Source organism: Helobdella robusta (genome assembly GCF_000326865.2).
Source record: "Helobdella robusta unplaced genomic scaffold HELROscaffold_41, whole genome shotgun sequence".
Classification (NCBI taxonomy): Eukaryota; Metazoa; Annelida; class Clitellata; order Rhynchobdellida; family Glossiphoniidae; genus Helobdella; species Helobdella robusta.
Window position 1 is genome coordinate 1,541,685 of NW_008704941.1, and position 25,701 is coordinate 1,567,385.

Consider the following 25,701-nt stretch of genomic DNA (forward strand, 5'->3'; position numbering starts at 1 on the left):
AATCAGCCAACCAGTTAAAAACCAACCAACCAACCAACCAACCAATCAACCAACCATCCAACCAATCAACCAACCAACCAACCAGCCAACCAACCAACCAGTCAGCCAGGCACCCATCAACAACATCCTACTTAGCATGCTCCTAATTATGTTTCGAAACATGACTAGTAGAGACGAAATGATCTTAATTAATTCAATTATAATGTTTCGTCTGCATCATGCAACCGGAATTTTTTCTTCCTTGAAAACCAGCGTAGGAATTAATTTGATGACAACCTGAAAAATTAATCTACAAGTTCTTGACATTTTTTGCTCCTATTGTCATTTAATAACGTATATTAAATATTTCTCAAACAAATATACAACAATCATCACTATGTATCAGCAACACCGCAACCAGCAACACGCAACCAGCAACACCGCAACTTGCAGCTAGCAACCAGCATTGACTATTATAACATCCTATTTTTTTTTGATCATACACATCATCATTGCCGTCATTCGTATCACTCCCATCATCATCATTTTTCTCCTTATAATCCAACAATCATCATTATCTCTGCGACCAGCTGAAACCTCGGAAGAAATATCCACAAGCAAGTTATTATTGATTCGTTGCGTCACCAACGAGTGAAACTTTTGACCGCAACTGTATCAATCTTAAGAAGGAGTCGCAACGCCATCATATGTCTGCCTGCCTGTTTGTCTGTCTCTCTGTCTGTCTGTCTGCCTGTCTACCTGCTTGTCTGCCTGCCTGCTCGCCTCCCTACCATCGTCCATTCAATAAAGCATAACCTTTGTCTACATCTGTATGAATCTATCAGTCTCCGAGTCTAGTTTCGTTCGCATTCGTTTGCGTTTATATACGTTACGTATTTATCTCGAAATACTTGCGTGTGTCGGCGCGTATGCGTCTATTCAAAGTCCTTCATTTGAATTCGCGTAAGTTTGTTAGGAAATATGTTTGTATGTCTGAGTAATTGTTGAGGTTTTCAGCTGACTGGATTTGTGATGGTTTCTGAATGTTAGTTTGTGTGTGTGTGTGTGTTTGTGTGTGTGTGTATGTGTGTGTGTGTGTGTGTGTGTGTTTGTGTGTGTGTGTGTGTTTGTGTGTGTGTGTGGTGTGTGTGTGTTAGTTTGTGTGTGCGAATGGATGAACAACGGTTCGTCTTTACCCTCTCAAATTTTAAACCAATCTGCAAAAATTTTTATAAAATGCTACTTGAAAACTATAATGGCCATAAAAATAATTAAATATTCATGTATCAACATACGACACTGAGTTGTTTGTCAAATTACCAAGCAAAACAGTTAATAATAAAAATAATAATGAATAAAACTAACTAAAACGGTGTTGCACGATCTTCAAAACATGCAACATAAACAATACAACTGCCTGATAAACTAACAACATAATTTAATAACAGTGCCGGTATTGACATGGATTTTTAATATTTAATAAGATGCTTAATGGTAGACAAAATGCTAACAACATATCATCATATGACATCATCATATGAAAAAAATTGGGTATTTATTTATTTTAAAATGAGAAAATTTTAATCTGAACGAACACGGCAAAGATTTGTTTTAATGAAATCGAAAATGAGCTCTTTAAATATTTAAAAGATTGTCGAGAGTAAAATGTTTCAAACTCAGTGTAGATAGTGTGATTTATTTTTTAAAATGTTTTTCTCGATAGCCTAACCTGACTTAATACCTACTGTCAAATTGTCAATCAGTGTCCAAACCGTTTTTCGGCGAAATTTTTTTTCTGTCAGTTTTCTTGTTTATTTTACAAACTAAATATTTTTTGTAGTATTTCATTGCCTTGTTATTTTTCAAATGGTTTTGTCTAACTATTTACACTGACTGATTGTGATTTTTTTTATCATTTTAACACAGGCGTTCATTAAAATTCGGCTACTTTTTTTGCTTATCTTGTCAATTTTTAATCAATTTTCAACTTTAAACGGTGTTTTTCTTTGTAAAAGCTGAAGTTTCACTGATTTTTTTGTTAAAATACTGCTGACGGGGGGGACGTAGTTTTCCCGGCCCTCCCTTAAATTCCCAACTGATTAGAAGTAAAAACTTAAGCTTAATATATTTGTAGTATTATATTGAAAATCTGTTGCATGCGTTTATGAAAATTAAACTGTGCGAGAAATTGTGTAGGAAGTTTTAACGGTTAAATTTGTTAAAATTAGCAAGAGGAGTTTAAAGTTGTGTTACTATTAACGTAATATTGTGGCTTATACATGTCAACTATTTTTGTTGTTCGTGTAAGTATCAGAGAAACCCTCAATTAATCCATCTTGTTTATTTAGCGCTATACCCGTAGTGTTGAAGGGCTCTATCTGAAGTTTGAAAAACACATCGTATGCATGTGCATGTCTGTAGAATAACAGATCTTTCACGCTGATGTATGAGAGACGGAGGTTTGTGTGCATTTGAATCCGACCACTGGAACGCAAGACCGGGCTCACTACCACTATACTAACTCGGCATATAAATAAAAATTTAAATTCATAATATGAAGATCTATTTTACGGAAAGATTTTAAAAAAATACTTTTGTTTCTCAAATGAAACAAAAATAAAATTTCATTGATAAGAAAAGCTACAAGTCTTACCATAAGCCGGTCGAGATTTTATTTAAATTAGGTGTACTGTACACGCGTCCAAAAATCTTCTTTTAAAATGACCGTATGAAATGACCGTATGAATTAAATAGAATGGATAACAAATTGTAGTGGGGAAAAGTTTTTTATTGAATTTTCAAAAAAAAAGAAATTTATTTGTTACTTAAAAATAAATTAATTGCCAAAAATAAACCATTATCATTACCAACAACACAGGAAAATTTCTCTTTCAGCGGTTGATTTTATTGGGGGGTACAGCGTTCTCCAGCTGGTCCCTTCAACACAACCCAACATTGTACACACAACAACTCGCCAACATGTTGAACTGTTCCACAACATTAACGCCATCTTCAGAAGTTAACTTCGTACCTCCTTCGGCCCAACCACATGACGACACTCACGATGGAGTAGGTACAAATAATTCCTTTAGTAACAATGTTTACATTGCAGATCCACTCAATAAAAATTCTTCAGCACACTCACAATCTTCATCATCATCGTCTTCGTCACCATCTTCGTCGTCTTCATCGTCTGATTATAGCCAACAATTAGTTCTGTGCCTAAAATCGCAAAAATTTGATGCGATCGTCAACACGATTCTCAGCGGACCCAAGTATTCGCCAACGTTCGGACCTGTGGTCGACAGTCGCTCTTTAATTACCTCATCACTGCAGCGTCTGACCGTGCGCAACTGCAGGAAGAAATATCACAAAGCTGCGAAAAGTTTACATAAACAAATTCGATTGGATAAAAGTGAAAAATCTGGATGGGCAGAAGTACGAAAAAGCAAATCGAATTATTTAGAAAATATCAACAAGCAGAAATCGCAGCAAAAACAATTTTTAAAGAAGCGTTACAAAAATCTCAAAAAGATTAAATATTCCAATCGTCCCCAGCCACAATTACAACCTCCAAAACAACGACCTTCCACTTTTAAAAAAATTGACACCGATATTCAGTTGGATAATTTTGGATCAATCCCTTTGATGATCGGTTTGACGGAAACATCCGGAAACCAATACATCCCCTTCGCAAACCCAAACGAAGATGACGGGATACGCAATGCAAGGATACTGCGAACCTACGTCAGGAACAACTATCGATACCACCGACAGAAAATATTCGACATTCTCGGTCACAATTATTATGAATGGGAAAAACCAAGCGATGGAAAGACGCCTGAAAAAAGTTTAATCGACTTGTTAACTGACGGTCTGTTTGCTGCTCCAGCCATCAAGTTAGCTAAAATTCATTCCAACTGCGCCCCAGTTAAGTCGTCGACGTTTTTCTTCAGTTTTGGACAAAACAATAAAGAGGAAGTTGCCGACAGCGAGACGGCTTCTAACGAATATTCCGCAAGAGGTAACGGATTTGTGAATCATTTTAGTTCTTCCCAACAACAACATCAACATCAACAACAGCAATTAAATTATCAACAACAGCAACAACAATGGCAAAAACAAGATGGCCGACATCCACAACACCAATTACAGTATTCGACACAACATCAATCACAATATTCACAACAACAACATCAGCGGCAACAAAATTTATCAGATTTTTTCCCAGACGGACTAGGAATGGAACTCGCCTACTTGTTCGCCGCCCCGTTGGTTGACGGTCTCGGTATTTTTAAGAGCACTTACACGGCTGAAGACAAGGAACTGAGTAAGAAGATGCTGAGTTATGTCTTTGGTTTCATCTGGAGTGGGTGAGTTGGTTATGTGGTTGTGGTTGTTGTTGTTTGTTGTCTGATGTTGTTGTTGTTTGATGCTGGTTGATGTCGTTGTTTTTGTTTGCTATTGATTGTTATTTGGACAGATAATTTGTTAAGTCTCATTTTGTTTATCTATTCGTTAATGAATCAGCATTTTTTCAAAATAAATTTATAAACACATAAACATTTATTTGATACCAAACATTAGATAATAATCAACATAGATTAATGTTGCGAACCAATCATCTTCGAGAGAACAACGGTACATATAAAAAAATACAACTACACGAGACTGATCATATTTACGTCCAGCAAAGAAGAGCAATTTATTGTTAATTACCTCAAAAAATTGCATTAAATCATTCATTACGAGCTACCAAACTTTGCATTTTAAAAATAGAAGGAACATCTTTCATACTGGACCCATTGTTTGTAATGACGCGCTTATAAATGACGTCATTGTCACGTGACCATCAAGATGGATGCTCCGATAGAAAGGGATATCTATGTGTATTTATGCTCGCGTGGAAATAAAGGAAAATACAATCATATGGAAAGATAAGAGACGAAGAGAAAGTAAAAGAAAAAATAAAGAGAGAGAGAGAGAAAGAGAGAGATGTTAGCGAGAGAGAGAGACATAATGTCTCGGTAGTCGTAAATAGTGGTGTCGGCATTATTCGCCAGGGATGGATGGATAGTTCGTCGTTATATTTTCCATTGTTTCATATTTATCTCTATTTCTCTTCGTGCCTATGTTTGTTTGATCGTTTGTTTGTTTGTTTGTATGTTCGTTTGTTGTTTAATTTGTTTGCTTGAATTTTTGTTTGCACGTTCACACGTTCGTTCTTATTTTTCCATTAATTTGTGTTTGTTCTAATTGGTTTTGCCACCAATATTTGATACAAGCATGCTTTGTGCATTTGTTGAACGTGTTTGTTAGCGTAAGTGTAAATTACTGTACATGCATATTTTCAGCCTAGATGTTGGTACAACCCTCTATTTATACATGCGCATATGTATGTATGCTTTGGAATATTTTTGAATTAGCATTCATTCGAATATAACGTCATTGTTGACAAACAAAACATGTTACCTTTGTTGCTACATGAACCGCCTGATACAAGCCAATGCAGTTGAATCAATACAATAATTAGCAGTAAGTATTGATGTGGTACGAGTTTAAGAAAAACAACGTTTCAATAGCGAACATTTTCAGGAGGCAGGCAATTTCTTGCATAAATTTGAGACGAACGCTGATGTGAGTTCGGGAAGACGCGGAAATGCGCTGCTGCGTTCGGTAAATATGCACGCAGATAGACACGTACAGAAGCAATAAATCAACATCCGAATATAAACCACAATAAAAGAGGTCGTTTGTTTCCGGCTTGTACGTGCTTACAAAACATCTTGTCTGGCCAGCAGCCATTTTGAGCAAGCATAATTGCAGGCAAGTAATCTTGCTTGTTTTAAATTTTTTTAAATATGCGAAACTTTTTTCGAAAAATATAATATTTAATGAAATTAAAAATATTTTACGCGTTTTTTATACAAAAATTAAAACCAATAAAAACACAATTTAACCCTTGTTTTTGGTTCTTTAGTATGCTGCCTCGATAAGCATGAAGATGATATCACATCCTTCCTTACTAAATAATTATTGCAATTAAAATTTTTGTTTACAAAGATTTTAACATCTACAGCGTAGGCCATACATACATCTGTGTGTGTGTGTGTGTGTGTTTGTGTGTGTGTGTGTGTGTGTGTGTGTATTTTATGGGGGGTAGTTTGGGATCGTTTAAGCTTGGGATAGTTCTAACGTTTGGAACAGCTTGCGCTCGAACCAGGTCAGCACTCAATGTAGCAAAAAATATATTTGAAAATAAAGCATAAAAAAAATCAGAAGTTAGTGTATTCGGTGTGGGTGGATGAATTGAGGAACTGAAGGTTGGAAGGAACGGAAAATGAAGGACTGCCATAGAAAGCGACGGACAGATTAAAGAATAGGATGAAATAAATTGAAAAAAATGGCGCACTACGTTCATTCTTTTATTTCTGACTTCTTGGCGCGTTTAATATTGCAGTCACGTGCTACCTCACGTGTTCAATTTATATAGCGCCATACTTGTGCGTCCTGTCGTATGCGAGTGTTGTACACTATCATATATTTTATTTTTTATTTCATCGCATGAGTTTTGTGCGGTCAAAAGTTTCTGTGCATTCGATGATTTCACGTTTGTCCACTCTTGTTGATTTAATATGTAAAGTAGGCTGGATAGGAGTATTCAGTGTATTTTTGTGTGCGTATGCCGTATGCGTGTGTGTGTCGTGTTTGTGTGTGTGTCGTGTGGTGTGTGTGTATTTATGAAACCATCAGGCCCTACTTATAATGCATTGCTACTGATAATGACGGTTTCGTCGTTATTATGTGCTGATGGATGAACGCTATAAGGTCCTTAGTAACTTGTCAACTTTCCAACACTGCCAGACATCTTCTTGCACCATTTTCTGAGTTGGAATGTTGCTGGGACGAACGTAAACTCTCCAGCTCGAGTTAAACTTCCGTCTTCGTAGATGAATGTTCTCACTATTAAATTAATTTAAGAAACCATCGAAACCAGCATCTCCTCCTTTTAATTATTATTGGTGATGATAAAAAATTGTTTTTTTTTTTAATTTAATTGAATAATAAAATTTATTTTTATTCATTTTGTCGCATTTTTGTATTTGACTCAAATTTAATTTGATTAACTGTTTCAGATTTTTCAAAAAAGAAACCAAATAATTATTTCTAAGTAAAAAATTTTCTCAGTATAGCTACACATTTGATGAAATATAATTGTTCGAATGTTTAAACAGACCTTCGAACAATCATGATAAATAATGTTAATTTATAATAATAAATGTTAATGTTTTGCAAGTAACGTTAATTTATAATAAATACGCAAAGTTTATTTATTATTAGTAATGTTAATTTATAATGTGTAAGTTTAATTTACGATTAGTAATGTTAATTCATGATAAGTAATGTTAATATATGATAAGTAATGTTAATTTATGATAAGTAATGTAAATTTATAATAAGTAATGTATATGACTAATAAGTTATGTTGATGCCCACCGGAAATGTCAAGTTTAAATTCAAGCAATAATTTGTAACATTCATCACGTTTCAGGCAATTAAGCGTGAAGAATGTCTGCCAATGAATGAATGAATGAATGACTCAACTACCTTCCGAAAATAAAATAATATTTTAAAAAATCTTATGGAATGTTTTAAACGTTGTTCACTTAATAAGACATTTTTTTTAATTCTAAAAAACATTTTTTTATTTTAATGAACAAGGTAATTGACAATTTTAACAGCTGAAATACGCTCCTACTTTCAATTTGCTCAAACTCGAATGCTCAAGCAGTCACGCATTAAAGTTATAATAGTCGTGACGAAAGAAGTAAATATGTATTAATCCATTTTTGTTATCTTTGAACCTTTAATTAAAATGTTATGTAAGTATTTTTCATTTTCATCCTCATCTTTAATTATCTTGACAAATTTTTTTTTTAAATGACTGAACATCCAATGAAATATTAATATTATTAGCTTAAAAATTTAATTTCATTATCTGGTTGAAATGAAAACGTAAAGAAAATCTTGACGTGTGAATTTTTACCAGAGGGTATCGTAAAAATTGAAATTTTGAATTGTGTGTATTTAAATAATTATTTTAAAAAAATTTGGAAATATCGTACGGAAAAAGTTTTAAATTTTGTGCAGTTGTAATGAAATTCATTGTCATATGAGGACGTTTAAAACGAAACGCTAAGTAAATAACACGTATATATTATGACTTAACTTATAGATAAGTTCATACACACATGTGTGTGTAAATGTGTGCGCGCGCGCTGCGTTCCTTGTAAATATTACATATGTTTTTGTTTGTGTGTTTATGTGCGCGTATGTTGCATGTTTGCTTGATTAACTGAATGCCTGGTCCTTCTGATGTTTCGTGTAACCATGGCGGCGATGTTTGTTCAAAAATTTCATTTTTTTTCTACCAATACTTTTCCATCTTCGTTGTTTGATTAATTTTTTAGCTTTTCAAATTAATTTTGTTTGTTCTGTTCGTCTATTTGTTTGTCCATCGTTTGTTTGTTTTGTTCGTTTACATGTTTGCCTGTTGTTTATTTGTTTGTTTGTCCTTTGTTCGTTAGTTGTTTGTTTGTTTGTACATTATTTATTTTTGTGGATGTTGTTTGTCTTTTCGTAAGTAAATTTGTACGTTATTTGTTTGTCAACTCGTTTGTTTTTCCGTCTACATGTTTGAAAGTTGCACCTCTGTTGTGTGTGGGGCATGTAGGGTGGTTGCATCTTCATGCGTCCAACTTATTTTTAGTTTTGTCAGGTTAGGATTTCTTGTGTGAAACTTCAATTTTAATTTTTATAAAATAAGAAAGAACAACTAAATATAGATTGGTTTGACTTATTTCTAATTAAAATTGTACGTATTCATTTCAATGTTAGTTTTTGTCATTAATTTTGATATTAGGAATTGAACTATAGGGAGTCTTTTTTTATTGCATTATTCAGATATCTAAACAACACATACACGAACGAATACGTGTGACCAAATAAAGCGTCTAAGAGGTGAGGCTATATAAAGCGTACAAGAGACGGAGATGTGCTCGCATTCGAAACCGGCCACTGCGACACAGAATTTTTTCAACCATTACACCCCCACTGCCCAACCATAGTATTTAAACTCAGCATAGATTTAGAAGCATTGCGTTACCAATGGTTACATCATGTTTGTTTGTGTGTGTACTACTATTTTTTACATGTAAAATTTATAAGACAAATTCAATAAATTAAAGCAATTCTAGCTTAAAATTTTATGACTGTAATACTAGTTTAAATTATTAAAAAACTAATAAACAAAGAGGCACGTGAAGCAATTAGTTGTTAGCTTGCTAAATGGAACGTGGAAGATATATTTATTTATATTTTAAACACCATGGGTAGTCACATGAGTTGAGTGTTACTCAAATAGTGAACTTTAAACTAAATAGGCTGTACTTCTGTTAGAGTACCTAAATGGATGTCAATCGTACTTTATGCGGTGACTTCATCACTGGAAAGTCATCAAGATATCTCCAACGATTCAGATATATCCTACTTGTATTTTTAAACAAAAAACAAAAATTATTTTAAAATAAATTTTGTTACTTTTCTAAATTTTAACAAGCCGTAAATATTCGAAATTCTTGGAAAACTCATTAAATCAGTCCTTTATTGTTATATTTACCATCAACTTTTTTGAATTCATTAAAATTTCCACGAATTTCTAAAAAATAAAATATACATTTCAAAACAGTTCCTTCGTAATTTTGTAAAAAAAAATATTTTCATCACAAACAAATCATCAATTCAAACAAAAACAACTTTGTTTTGTTTGGCATGGCACCAACAAGCGCAGCTTGTTGGTGATCCTTTCAGTATACTAAGTTATTTATTCATCAAAATTATTTTATTTTTCTCATTCTATGATAATTTTTTTTATAAATTCGCATGCTGCAACAAACCCCGTATTTCCTTTTTTTAACAAAATAATAAAACTTCAAAAAAAAACTATGAGGGTACAAGATCAAAAAACATTCAATTCAAAAACAAACAACGAAGAATTAGGCCGCAAAGAGGGGAGCAGCACAGACAGATGTCTTCTACGCATAGACAAATAGAGCAAAAACATCCTCTACATACAAAACTCCAGAAACCTCCACGGCAGTACTACAAACATTTGCCTCATTTCCTATTATGCGAAGCACGTGATTTGAATTTAAATGTAAACTTGAGACAGTTTATTCCTCCCAACGCTGATTAATAAACGAGGGAAGAAAAACACGCACACGCCGATGCACTTATATATATGTATGTGTATATATATGTATACACACATATATATATATATATATATATATATGTGTGTGTACATATATATATATATATATATATATATATATACATATGTACACATATGTACACATATGTACACATATATATACATATATACATATGTACACACACACATATATATACATATATAAATATATACATATGCATAAGTTTTACATGCGTGTATCCAAGTTCTATATACATATAAAAGTTTTAACTAGTTTTATATCAAATAATCAATCATATGATATCAATATATCAATATAGTTGAATTTCTGATACGTATATTTAAATAGCCAAATAATTAAATCCTGTTTTAATATAAACACTATATAATTATTATGTATCTCTATAGCAATTAAGTGAAAGTTATAAATATACCCAGTTTTTATGCTATGTTATTCTATGTTGTAAATGAATTGTATGTATTTGTATACGTTTTGGAAAAAATAAATTTTTAGACTTATGTGTATGATCGTATCCACTGTTAACTGGTTGAGTTTTGTGATTCATGTAAGTATGAGGTTAGAATGCACAGCACTGCATTACCATCGTACCTTATAAATTTAAAAGAGGAGTTTTTAAATATTCTTTGCTGACGTCGTTAAACAAAAACAACGCAACCGGCGGCCTCACTGAGTAAAGCTATTTGAGATCTTTTTACCAAGAGAACTTCACTTTTAAGCATTCCAGAAACAAAAATTAGTCTGCATCAATAAAATAGAATCAGTGATGGAATAAGACGCGGAGAATTCAGTTGTGCCGACATAAAGCATGCAGTCCTTTCATGAGACGCCTACCTACCGCCAGACAACTTCATTCCACATTCAAGCAGACTCGCATAAATTTCACTTTCAGTTCTGCTGATGAAACTTAATTAACCCTCGAACAAAAGATTCAGCAGCTTTCATTTTTTTCTTCTAATGCTTTTCGTTTGGTCAAATGATTAACGTTTTAAGTGGAAGGAAGTATTTTATGGTTTTATGAATTACGTACTAATTAATTAATTTATTTATAACGTAAAAAAATTTGTAACTTTAAACATTACTTCGTAACAGAAAATCCCGTTTCACAATTATTACACCAATCATAAAGTTAGAGCTGTCACATTTTAACAAATAAAATCTCGCAAAATAAGTAAGCAAATATTTTAAAAATAAATTAAATAAATCAAATTTTAAAAAATTAATAAGGGTCCGTCCGTTGGAGATATTCTTGATTTCTTTTCAAATTAGCTTCGTTCATTTGATAAAACGGAAAATACAATACATGAAACAGATTTAAAAATTTTCGAGAAAAAAAATATAAAAGTAGAAAAAAAACCGTAAAAAAATATGAGACTACAACATCTTAAAAAGTTCCAAACGAACATACCGAAAACAAGAAGTTGAAAAAAAAATAGCGAAAAAAGCTTCATGTGAGTCATTTCAGCGTCACCCGCCGCGCTCCAGCTGCATAAAGAAACATTAAAGAGAGGGACTTAGTGGAGTTTGCAACGGCGATCACGCGTCGAATATTATTTATACCACTAGTCTCTTCTTATCTCCGAGACGTAATCGTCTCGATAAATATTCATTTCGGCGGAGAGCCGTGCAGATGGCTTGTTTTTTATCTGCCGGGTAATTATCCTACAGTTGGAGGTTTTTCCTTTCTCGTGTGTCCGTTTCGGTTTTGTTGTGGTTTTTTTTATATACCTGCTTGTTTTTACTGCTTTAGTGAATGTTTGCTAGATTGGGAATATGACTTCTCACACATGTGTTTGTGTGTGTATGTGTGTGTGCGTGTGTGTGTGTGTGTGCGTGCTTTTTACGATTAAGTATGTAAGTGTCTGTCTGAGAGCTTGCATGAATACTTCATGTAAATCAATCAGTAATTAAATCTATTATGAAGATAAATAATAAATAATATGAGCCGGTGCACATGTACGTGATCAGCTATACTTGGCTACACATAATATATAGCCGTGAACGTGTGAACTTGTAAGTGTGAATGTATGTGTGTTTATGCCTGTCCGTATGTGTGTTTATGTCTGCATGTATGTCCATTTAGGTCTACGACTGCGAGTATGTGTGTTTTTGTAGACTGTGCGTGCATTCGTGTGTGTGCGTGTGTGTGTGGTGTGTGTTTGTGTGTGTGTGCATGTTTATGTATGTGTGTGTGTGTGTGTGTGTGTGTGTGTGTTGTGTGTGTGTGTGTGTGTGTGTGTGTGTGTGTGTGTCTGAATGAGTTGGCAGAATAATGTCGTTAAGATTTATCGCTTTGTGTTCATATCACTGTTGCGTTTGTTTGTGTTGTTTGTTCGTTCGTTCGTTCGTTTGTTTATTTGTTTGTTTATTCGTTTGTTTGTTTTTTTGTTTGTTAACTTATTTATTTGTTTCTGGTCTATCATGCCTTGTAATGGTTTTTGTTTATTGTTAAAATTTTTCTGTAAAGATTTTTGTTAGTTCCGACGAGGTTTTGTATGTTAGTTACATTGACACCTTCCTCTGGGCGGCGGTCTGTTGAATAACCTGAATAACTTCGCTCTTTTTTTTTTCTCTCCTTGCTTTGTAGGATCGTTTATTTTTTATTTGTTTTTTTTGTTTACCCTATCATACCCAATTTAGATGAGCATAAATACTAACACACACATACATATAGACACCCTCCGAACCACACACACACACACACACACACACACACACACACACACACACACACATATATATATATATATATATATATATATATATATATATATACATATATGAAAATCACAGTTTGTTCCTCGTTAGTTAGCTTCTTGTTTAATTTTTCGATTTTTCTAACAGTACATCGTAAATAATTGTCAAGTTTCTTGAATTCCAAACCAGAATTTTCATATATTTTAAGCATGATAGTTTTATATCCATTATTTGTGAGTAATTTAGTTGCTATAACTAGTTCTGTTTTCCTGCTTGCTTCCAACATCAGAAGTGTTCGTATAAGCTCGGTTTACAAAAGCGGAGATCGTTCTATCTAGATATGTTTGACAACATTCACTGCTTCCATTAAAACATGAACATTTGATTGTTGCTTTGGTGTATACTGAGGTTTTAAATTCATCATGAGCATTTTGTATTATTAAGTCTAAGAGTGCTAGTTTATTGTCAGATGTTTTTTCAATTGTAAACTTTAATTTTGATGAATTTAGTCGTTGTAGAAGTTTTTCTATTTGATCATTTTTATTGCATGTAACAAACATATCATCAACGCATTGGCAGTATATATTAGGTTTTAGCTCTGTTTCTTCTTTAAATAACATTTCTTCGATATGTCCAAGGTATAAGTTTGCGAAGAGTACTCCCAATGGAGAGCCAGCCCATGGCTAGGCCGTCTTCTTGCTGATATGATGTGTTAGCCGCGCTAATGAATTAAAAAAAAAAAAATTTTGTATTTGAACTCGAGAAACTGGACAATGATTTACGATCCATCGTTACCGTTAGAAAAATCGAAAAATTAAGCAGGAAGCTAACTAACTCGGAACATGCTGTGGTTTTCATCAATAACTGATTTTCTGACAGTTTTAATCTTATAATAAATTATTATTATTATTATCATTATTAATATTAATATTGTTATTATTATTATTATTATTATTATTATTATTATTATTATTATTATTATTATAAAACATGGCACGACAATTGACAAAACAAACGATAAAATTGATTAGCTAATGATAAAAATTTAACTATAAATATTTTATAATTTTATACATATTATAATTATATATATATATTTATTTATTTATTTTTGTATAAACATTTATATATACAGTATAGTATCTACATATATGTGTGTAGTTGTATACAATATAATGCACAAAGCTGGAAGAAGAAACAACAAACAAAAACCTCAAGTAATTTACGACTATCACGTGATCAATTTAGAAATATACAAACATAAAAAAATACAAAACAACGAACGTACAAACATGCTAATATATATACGTGTATATATGTGTGTGTGGTTGTGGCGTGTGTAAGTATCTGTGTATGTATACATATACACATGTGTTTATTATTAGTAATATCAGAACGCCTTTTTATAGATGAACATTTCTCTGGAGCGCTCTCACAAGCTCATTACACAATGTTAATGAAAACAGAAAATTGAAATAAAAATCTATGTCGTTTTTATCAACAAAATGAATCAATCAAATAGTATTCCTAATTTTTTATCTCGGCTTGGTTGTTGCTTGTCGACCAGGCGAGTCAATCAGTCTTGCTGACTGTCCAATCTCTGACCCTTCATACTCGAGCCACGAGTTGTCGCAAGTTATAACATCCCATATTCGGCATTTACGCACAGACGAAAAGAAGTCGATGGACGCGCATCATCTGGCCTGTCCTCGTTCACCCTCTTTTTGAAAGCAGGGTAACACGATAAAGCTTCAACATTGATTGACTTGAGGTAACCGAGCACAACTTTGGCGACTTTTGCGACGTGAAATATTCTTTTACGAACGAAGACCTTCCTCGCTAAAATTCTTTTCCACCAGAAGGTTTTGAACCAACATTTACTTTAGAAGACGTTTTCAATGCAGCTGACGCAGCATTTCATAAACTTTTTTTATTTTCAACCAAAAATAAAATCTCAATTGTTAGCAACTGCATTTGATTTTTTTGATACATTATATTTAAATATATTTATATTTAAGCGCATATACCCATGGTTATAGGTATACATGATATATATGTGTCAACCCATACAAATGCTTGATAACCGTACGAAAAATGCAGTATCTATAGATAGATACAGATAGGGGCGATATATATCAATGAGAAAGTTTTAATTTAAAGTTTGTCAGTACACCGCCGATGTTGTATCTGCGTATTTACGAGGTATGCTCTGCCCGTCTGAATTGAAGCAATCGCAATAATGGATGCTGTCGTGTGGTGTGGTGTGGTGTAATAGAAATATGGCATGTTGTAGTAATGTGTGGTGTGGTAGTAGTGTGTGTTGAAGCAGTTGTTGTAATTTATTTTCTGTAGTGATGTACTTAAGAATCTTTGTTATTTAACTTTTTTATATAGCAAATAATGTGAAGATTTGTAATAATATGCTTTAATGTATGTTCGTGTGTGTGAATTTGTATATTATGTGTGTGTTTGTGTTTGTGTGTATGTCTGTGTGTTTGTGCGTGTGAGTACAATACTTATTCTTCAGTATGCCGTGTCTTATTAACAATGTAAAATGGAAGAGCTTATCACTTTTATTAGGCTGTCTCCTCTCAGCTACTAACACTTTTCTGGCTAATGTGTCCGAAACGTGCATATCTAGGCTGTTGGTTGTGTACGTGATTGTTGCGTGTGTGTTGATTGTATACCTTGGTTAAGTATGAAAGATAATTAGTCAATATTACTATGGCGTAAATATTCTTCACTTCATTTGGAATAACGTTATTTCTATATTTCGAAAGTTATCACACAGGCGATAACTTTAGCAATGACTGTTTAAGTTTTTGAAGAGAAAAAATTTACCACAAGCAATAATATGAAGTATCAGCAGGACAACTTTTTTATCAGGATTGCATTTCATAATCCAGTTTCAGTATTAGTAACAATTGTTTTATCAGTAGTAGTAGTAGTCGTAGCAGTAGTAGTAGTAGTAGTTGTTGTTGTTGTTGTAGCAGTAGTAGTAATAGTAGTAGTAGTATTAGTAGCAGTAGTAGCAGCAGCAGCAGTTGTAGTAGTAGTAGTAGTAGCAGCAGCAGTAGTAGTAGTAGTAGCAGTAGTAGTAGTAGTAGAGTAATAGTAGTAGTAGTAAAAGTCAAAGTAATAAAAATAACAGCATCTGGTGTTTGGCTAGTAGCTATACAAGCAACATTATCTGGAGTGGCAAAGGTGGCCGCAACGGTAGCAGCGTAGCAGTTGTAGTAGTAGTAGTAGTAGTAGTAGTAGTAGTAGTAGTAGTAGTAGTAGCAGTAGTAGTAGTAAGAGTAACAGTAGTTATATTTTTGTAATGTAGACGAAGTTAAGGTAGGGAGTGTTTGATTTTCAACTTGCCATTAAATAACATTTCATGTGCTTGGTTGGTTGGGTGAATTGATCAAATTATTTCTTCAAAAATAATCTTCCTGACTTCATAACACAATTTTGTTTGCATTGTTTCGTTACGGATTACACTTTCGTTGCAAAAAAAAAATTTTTAATTTATAGCAGTAGACATTTTATTTTAAAGGATTAAAGTTGAAGATAAGTAATGTTCGATGCTATTACGGACATGTCAAATTAGCATTACTCAGAATATCATCCTCTGATTTAAATTTAAGTTTCGTAATCATCATAAATATTATCATCGTCATCACCATCATTAATTATACCATTAATATTACATACCATTTTCATCATCTTAAATAATATCATTTATATCACTATTACAAACTATATTAATATCCTCATCGTCAACATCACTACCATCATCACCATCGTCAACATCACTACCATCATCACCATCGTCAACATCACTACCATCATCACCATCGTCATCATCGTCGTCGTTTCCATGGAAAGCCTGGTTGCCCAGAAACGCAATTTATTTACGTTAGCAACGGTATCGAGGCTCGTCTGGGCACTCATTAACTCAGTTAACATCAATCAAAAACCGCTGGTCTCCACAATTCTTTTCCCATATTATTAATTTAGTCGCATCCGCGCTTAGACCGTCTAAGTCTAAGTGCAACTGTTGTAGTTGTTGACATTGAACGCATGTGTAACCCTTGAAAATTTTTGTAATGATAATGTAGTACGCACGGTAATACAGTTCGTAAGCGATGGCGCAGCTGTAAGGTGCTTGTTCTCTCTCTTTCTCGTGTAGATGTTTCCGGGTTAAAATGCAAAGTGATCCTTGTCTATCCGAGGTGAACAGGTAGGATGTATTGTCTTCTTGCATATCCAGTCAGCGTGTAAATTCGAATCTGCGGTATGTAACTGGCACCTTAATAATAATACTAATAACAATTATTATTATTATTGTTGTTGTTGTTGTTGTTATTATTATTATTATTAATTTGCATTGTTATAAATATCATATTAATGTTAGCGTAATCTAGATCAGATGACGTCATATTAGACGAAGTAATGAGAATAGCCTAATTTATTGGAAGTAATTTGGTACGTCATCAACCATTCGTTCGTTCGTTCTTTAATGCGCTACTGTTTATCATACGATATAAACTTTCATGATGAACTTGGATAATTCTATTTTCAAAAAATTGGACAATTTTCAAAAAATTCTAGTAAAGAAAATTGAAAAGACAAACTTTAAATTGATTACTGCCAACAATTCAGTAGAATTCAATACTGTCTATTATACGATAACCAACGGTAACAAAACTAACATTAACGATTATTACGCTATAGGAATAATGATTTTTTATCACTATTGCGAGTTTATATAAATAACTTCAATAATAATTGTTGTATAAATAACTCTAAAACTTTACACACAATTATAAAAACACACAAACACACACCCGCTAACGTTAAAATATAGGTTTCAGGAATATTAGCGGTGCTAATAAAACTATGGATAGTAGTAGTAACTAGCAAGTATTAGTAATAGTAAAAATAGTAGTAGTGGCACAGTAGCTGCAGTAGTAGTAGTAGTAGTAGTAGCAGAATAGTACCTAAGCAGGTTGTGATATTGTTAATAATGTAATGTTGGGAAAAAATTTTCTTTCCAACGCAAATCACCATCATCTTCCATGGAAAAGTGCCAAACGACTTCTACCTCTCTCTTATTTTGGACGCCATTTTATTTTTATCAATATAGTGTAATTGTCTGTCTGTGTGTGTTGTGTGTGTGTTTTGTATTGTGTGTGTGCGTGTGTGTATTGTGCGCGTGTGCGTGTGTGTACGTTAATGTGATGTGTGTTTGTGTGTTTTTATAATTGTGTGTAAACTTTGTATGTGTGTTTGTGTTGTTTGATAAATAAATAATATTATCATCAAATAATATTATCATCAACAATAATTCCCTAAGTTGTAAATAATCCATTCAACACAGAAATCCTAACGGTCCTTCATTGTCGCCATCGTCGTCATCATCTTCAGTTAATGAGTTTGTGAGTAGCAGACTAGTTCCGTGGCCTGCCTTTGATTCCATTCGCAACCAGTATCTACATTTTGGTGGGTGATGATGATGATGACGTTGATGATGATGATGATTGTGATGGCGGTAATGATGATGATTATTTTTTTTAGTTTTTAAAAGCACGTGTTTAATAAAAACACCAGAACACAATCGGTCCCACTATTGTACTAGCCATCTAATGATGATGTTATTAAAATAATATTCTGTGGACAGATGCGATGATGGGTGATACTGAAATCTTCGTGTGATATCGTTCCGATCGAACCATATCTTTTAGTAAATATCATAACCACCAACATCTTGGCTGTAATCGCAATCATTTTAGCCATTATCATCTGTATTTTAATCATCGTCATAATCATCATCTCAATAATAACCCTCATCTCAATCATCATCACCACCACCATCCCCCACTACCACCTACCACCACCACCACCAGGCCACAAAACCGTCAAAGCTCGCCAGCACTACAAGAGCCACAAGATGGCACTCTGGCTGGAACTCATCCCCAAGATCCACAAAGCCGACACCTTCGACCCCTCCCTCCACTTTCTCGATCATGCTGGGAACGAGTCGACCTTCGAATCGTTCGGCACTCGCGCTATCGACGATAACGATTGCGGTGCAGAGCTGGCTGATGATGAGGAAGACGACAACGACTATGATGGCGCTGATGACGATGGATATAATGATAACAACGACGAAGGAGCTGTTTTAAATGATGATGACGACGACGACGATGGTGACGATGATGATGATGAGAGTGGTGGTGATGATGATGACGAAAACGGTGGAGATGGAAGCAGCAGGATGAACGGGAAGGATGGCGATGTTTATGTTGGTGGAGATAAGATTGATGTGGAAGTGCCGAGTGGTGAAAGAAAAGGTGCCAAACCAAATCAACCCAATTTCAAACAAGACAACATCTTCAGAGCGGCTGACGGCGATGATGATGATCACAATGATGGTGGTGGTGATGATGGCGGGCCTGGTGGAAATGATGATGATGATCACCATCGCCGTCGTGATGATGACAGCAATTTTAAGGAGACGATCAAAAGTTAGAAGTTCTTAAATCCAATTTGAATAATTCATTTAATTTTCAACTTTCAAATTGAATGAAACTCGCAAGAAATATTTTTATTGAAGTTTCAAGAAACAAAAATTTTTAATTAAAAGAAAATCATTTTCAAATTTTTTTCTATAAATAATAATTTAAAATCCTAATCCTGAGCCAGATTTAAGAATTTCACAAATAATTTTTTGTAAGTTCCAAAAATCTCCGAAAAATTCGCAAAACATGAAAATTTTTGGTCAGCAAAAATTGTTTTGTGAACTTTTGTCATGATCAAAACATTGTTTTGATGTAACACTAATTAATAATCATAATAATAATTAATCATCATTATCGTTGTTATTATCATTATTGTTGTTATTGTTGTCATTATTTTAATATTATTCAAACTATTAATGATAAAATTATTATTAGTAGTGTATTGTTTGTAGTTGGAACAGTGGTAATAGCAGTAATAACGGCAGTAGTAGTAGTAGTAGTAGCAGTGGTAGAAGTAGTAGTAGCAGTAGCATTAGAAGTAGTAGAAGCAGCAGTAAAAGTGTTCTTCAATTTCTTAAACATTAACAAAGACCAACAACACCTAAATTTCAGGCACCGAGCGGTTGAAACATGGCACAAATGTAGAGCATGAAATGAGTGAGTTGCTTCACTAAACATTTGAATTTTTTTCTGCCGGATCTTAGCGAAATTAATCATCAACATGTGGTTAAACTAATCATCGTAATGTGGTTTATAATTATGTCAATGATGAATGATTAGAACATAAATACTCTCAACATTTAAAGTAATGAAAATAATTTTAGTAACAGAAGTAACGATAATTTCCATTTTTTTTCGTCTTCATTCCAGTACCGGACGGCTCTCTGCCACACGAGCAGCCACAGCCGTCACTACCATCGCCACCATCGCCAGGGACTCAATCATCCTCCAACACTCTTACCCTCACCATCTCCGTTGGATGCGCACTCCTCATTCTTAACTGCGTCGTCTTTGCCGCAACATTTTGTCAGTGGCAGAGGTTCGGGAGAAATTTTCGAAACAACGTAGCAAACACTGGCGGCGCGTACGACAGTGGCGTTGGTGTTTGCGACACGGAGATGGTGAAGAGCAAGATCGCTGTGGCCACAACTTCCTGCATTTTCCAACAGCCATCCACACTCGAGTTGAGTCAACAACAACATCAACGGTCTACCTCGTCTCTCTTGTTGGCTAGTTGCGTCAGCAATGTTGCCGATTATCAGCAGCAGCAGTTGCAAAACTGTCGCCAACAACAGCAACAAATTTTATACCTTCAATCGCAACAAGATCAGATGTTGACAGAAAACATGACTCCAACTTTTTACAACAATTCTTTACAGCCTCAACAAAAACGTAACTTACAATTCATGCCACAGCAGTTTATGCCAACAGCAGCCACGACAACATCCACTCCATCGTCACTTCCTCAACAGCAGCAGCAGCAGCCACTATCAACACTTTCTAATAATTTCTCTCCGTCCCTTGTGATTGGCTCGTATAATTGTCACCAGGACGACGATCACGCGATCAACAAACAGCCACAGCCACAACAACAACAACAGCCACAACAACAACAGCAGCCACAACAACAACAGCAGCCACAACTACAACAGCCACAAAAACAACGACACCATCAGAATCAACATGAACTCCACACAGCCAGCCTTTCCACAACAATAGTTTGACGGAAGGGTGCATATTTAAATTAACAAAAGCATATAATTAACGTTTACTACACAAACAGTTATAACAATTAATTATCAATTAATATTAAATTCTTTATCAAAATAACTAATTAAAATCAATCGATAACAAATAATTATTATTTTATTATAAATGCAGAAAGGATTGTAGAGAATGAATGAGTGAAATGAATGAATTTCTGTTCTCCCACTCTACTCTTAACATTTTCAGAATTATTCACTTTTACAGTAACGTTATTTGCTGGCATTAATTTAATAAATTTTATTTTTTCAAGCTAATCTATGGTTTAAAATAATTTCCATGTAATATATAACGCTAATTATGAAATATATTTATTTATTTATCTATATAATTATTATTACATATACTTATATGTGTGTGAGGGAGTGTGAGTGTGTGTGTGCGTATTTGTGTGTGTAGCGCGCGTGTGTGCGTGTGTGTGTGTGTGCGAGTGTGTGTGTGTGCGAGTGTGTGTGTGTGTGTGTGTGTGTGTGTGTGTGTGTGTGTGTGTGTGTGTGGTGTGTGTGTGTGTATGATGTTGATGATAACTTTGTTGAGGATCTTTTTTATGATGACAGTGATGATGATAAGGATAATGATAATGATGAAGAAGATGCTAACAGCCATGATTAGATTATGATGATGTAAGGAATCTGGATGTCAATCTTGACGATTAAGATGACTGTACAATGATAAGGATGTTGATGATGATTATATTAACCACAAGATTAAGATGACGATGATGACGACGATGATGATGATGATGATGAAGACTATGACGATGATGACGATGATGATAATGAAGAAGACTACAATGGCGATGACGATGTGTAAGTGAGAAGTCGCAAGCGACAACGTTATGAAATACATAAACACGATATGAACCACACAATTAACAAGTTTAAATTTTTTTCCAGGAATATTAATATTATTATTACGTTTATTGACATTATTAATAATATTATTTATTTTTTTATTTTTTAATTAATTGTTATATTATATATTATTATATAATTTATGCATTTTATTACTCCTTATTGCCGATTGTTTGTATTACTCGCAAAACTAAAATTGTTTATTCCATGCAGGCACCGTATTTTTTAATATTATAACTATTGTTATTATTATTATTATTACATTTTGACGGTAATGATAGAACTCTGAATTATATCTATTTCAAAATCGTTTATACTTTCTGTTGTTACTAATATATTTATTATTATTTTTTGATAATTTTATATTTAATTGTTTTTAATAATTTATTTAATTATTAATTTTAATAACAGATTGATAAAATTGTATTTAAATTTGTTCATAGTTGGTGTCACGATAATTAATATAAACTGAATTTTTGGAATAAAATTAAAGGAAAGTCTTTTTAAAATCGATCATCAATCCACAGCCATCAACACGCGAATTTATTGTCAATTCTTTTTAAATTTGTTATAAAAATTTGTTATAAAAATAAATTAAATCTTGCTTTTCATCCGAAAAAATTCAACAACCCAAGTTAAAATATGATGACATAGGTGATATTTCTAGTAGTGTTAGTAGGAAAGTTGCAACAAGAGGGGAATAAAAACTCAGGTCAACAGAATGTTAATAAAATGAGACCTTCATCATTAATTCAGCATCGTTCTTTTTCAGCTCTTTCTGCAAAGTAGCTGGGTTTTAAATTAGCTGTATGATACTTCCTTTGGATATCTTAGTGCCGTTTTGCAAAAAAAAAAGAAATTAAATTTTGGGTATCTTGTTTATATTTTTTGTTATGTTTCTAGCTTTTCTAATATTCTAAATTAGCTGTATGATACTTCCTTTAGATATCTTAGTGCCGTTTTGCAAAAAAAAAAAAAATTAAATTTTTGGGATCTTGTTTATATTTTTTGTTATGTTTCTAACTCTCTAATATTTTATTTTGCATTCGTAATCAAATTTTTGTTTTGTTTTCCCGTTTCTAAACCTCAATTCATATTTAATGAAGATTTATTGACAAAATGGCCACTTCTTAATGCTTTCATTAAGTCGCATTTTTTATCTTTTTTTGAGATTTTCCGTGAATTTTCTAAAAATAATGCCTTGAAATTAGTTGAAAAATTATTGAAATAACTTCTTAAAATTGTCTGAATAAGACATTTTAATTACTTAAAAGCCAGCAGAAAATTGTGAAATCAACCGCTAAATAGAAAATTTTACTGTTGAATAATTAACAAGAAAGTATAAAAGACCAAAGGTGGAAGGTGTTAAAGAGGATGAGCATGAAAGGATGACAATGAAAAACATAAAATAATGAGAAACCAAAATGAAAAGATTTCTTTTAAAAATTTTAAAAATAAATATACAGGGGAGTTCTTCGAAAATTTCCATTCAATTATTGATCCATTCATTCTTTCATTCGTTCATTACTTCAGTTAATGATTCATTTTTTTATCACGTATTCATGCAGTCGTTCATCCACCCAGACATCCCCTATTCATAACATCGATTTAGCCTGATATTTTTTTTCATTTTCACGCGGTAATTTATTAATATTCGCCTGCGTGATAGATGCGAGAGAGAGGAAAAAAGTAGGAAAAAAAATTGAAATTTCACTTTTTTGGCACGCAAGGTTCTTTTTTTAATTTTTGAAAGCTTTTTTTTTTGCAAAATGTTTACTCATTAGTTCGCTCATTTTGTTCGCTCATTTGGTTCACTTATTCTGTTCACTCATTTGGTTCACTTATTTTGTTCGCTCATTTGGTTCACTTATTCTGTTCACTCATTTGGTTCACTTATTTTGTTCGCTCATTTGGTTCACTTATTTTGTTCACTCATTTAGATGACTCCAGCAAATGATGACAAACTTTTTACCTGATTTTCATTTTTACAATTTTCTCACTTTTTATTTTAAAAAACTCCATTGAATAAAAAAATTAAATATTTGAGATTGGTTATTATTTTATTTTGAATCCGGTGGTCTACTTTGTACACAAAAACTATATGCAAATAAATTGCTAGACCAAATGTTCTGTTTTGTCAGGAAGCCAAACTACTTGGTGGTGGTGATGATGATGGGTGTGGTGATGAAGATGATGAAGTTGGCGATAAAAACAATGATTTAAAGTGGTCTTTCTACTCGTTCAAAAAAATTTCAATTCCAAACAAAAACATTTCAAACGATTGCAACTATTAATTACTTATAGTCTTCTAGCATATTTAAAAAAAATTACTGTTCTAATGAATGCTTCAAATATATTTATCATAATCGTCATTATATCGGTGTACATTTTTATTAATTCCATAATCATTTTCATCGTTTCAGCATCATCTAAATCATTTTCTTAGTCAATTCAATCACTGTCTATATCATAATCTTTAGTATTTCCATCTTCACTTTAATCATTTTTATCGTCATTTTTATCTTTCCCATCCTTATTATCATATAAATTATTATCAATTTCATTAATCTTATCATCCTGACAACCATTTTATTTGTTATTTTTATCATAGTCCATACTTCGGCCACCGACTTTATCATTAATTCTACTCTTTGACATCATTTACACCAGGGGTGGGGGGCGGATAAACTACGGTCCGCAAAGCTGTTTTATGCGGCCCGCAAGGCCTTGTTCGCCGAAAATAGTTCGTCAGCCAGACATTATGACCAAAAAAAGAAGCCATAAACCTTAAAAAAATTTTCCCCCGGGTCGAAAAAATTTGCTATTTAAGTACATATGCGGCTCTTCAAAGGTAAAATGGTTCTCAATGCAGCACTCACAGCAAAAGGTTTGCCCAGACCTGATTTACACCATCCTCCATTTTATAATTTTTATAATTTTTGTCATCATTTTTATTTATCATCTCCGTCATCATCTTCATCATCGTCTTCGTCATCATCTTTTTCACCATCTTCATCGCCGTCCTCATCATCATCTTCCTCATCGGACCCACCATCACATAATATTCAACGGCAGCCAAAAAGTTGTTTGTCTCTTAATGGTACGTTAATGTCTTTTTTCAATTAGGCAGATATCGTTAATCTGAATGATGACAATGGCAATCAACATTCATTACCAACTTGCCATCCCTTCCTTTTAACTCCTTTGTTCTACAAATCAGATGAAGAAGCGTATATTAAAATGACTTGCAATCCTTACTTAAGTACACTCATTCATTGGCTGAAGAATGTCTAATTAAAACAAGGAAAATATTGCATTGAATTTATATGTTATGTTCTGGCATGAGTGAATGCATGAATTCATAGACCTAAGTGCATATTTAAATGCACATCATTTTTTGCATATATAAATGCAAACACACATGCACACAAACTCGCCAACATGCATAGTTATTTATATACGTTCATACAAATATACACATACATACATACAAAGATACAAACGTATAAAAAGTCATTACCAGCACACTAACATACAAAATTGTTTCTGTGAAATTGTATCAATGCACGTACTCAAATGCAAGTGCACCAAACTCTAAGAACATCA

General features: G+C 33.2%; 3 protein-coding genes across 3 annotated transcripts in view; 2 read left to right on the forward strand and 1 right to left on the reverse strand.

Annotated features, from left to right (window-relative positions):
- The window catches only part of HELRODRAFT_84683 (hypothetical protein), a gene marked incomplete at both ends in the record, with an annotated part of 6,178 nt that extends 3,205 nt beyond the window's left edge, over positions 1-2,973 (forward strand). Inside the window, one exon of the mRNA XM_009025291.1 lies at positions 2,858-2,973. Coding sequence (XP_009023539.1) covers positions 2,858-2,973 — 116 coding nt within the window. The remainder of the gene's footprint in view (positions 1-2,857) is intronic.
- A 12,159-nt stretch (positions 2,974-15,132) lies between these two features.
- HELRODRAFT_177224 (hypothetical protein) lies at positions 15,133-17,220 on the reverse strand (the record flags this gene model as incomplete). Its single annotated transcript, XM_009025421.1, has 3 exons — positions 15,133-15,214; positions 15,485-15,610; positions 16,934-17,220. The coding sequence occupies 3 exons, from the start codon at positions 17,218-17,220 to the stop codon at positions 15,133-15,135; spliced, it is 495 nt and encodes a 164-aa protein (XP_009023669.1).
- A 292-nt stretch (positions 17,221-17,512) lies between these two features.
- On the forward strand, positions 17,513-21,201 carry HELRODRAFT_177225 (hypothetical protein; the record flags this gene model as incomplete). Its single annotated transcript, XM_009025422.1, has 3 exons — positions 17,513-17,654; positions 18,863-19,483; positions 20,348-21,201. 3 exons carry the CDS (start codon positions 17,513-17,515, stop codon positions 21,199-21,201), a joined length of 1,617 nt encoding a protein of 538 aa, XP_009023670.1.
- Between the last annotated feature and the right edge of the window lie 4,500 nt (positions 21,202-25,701).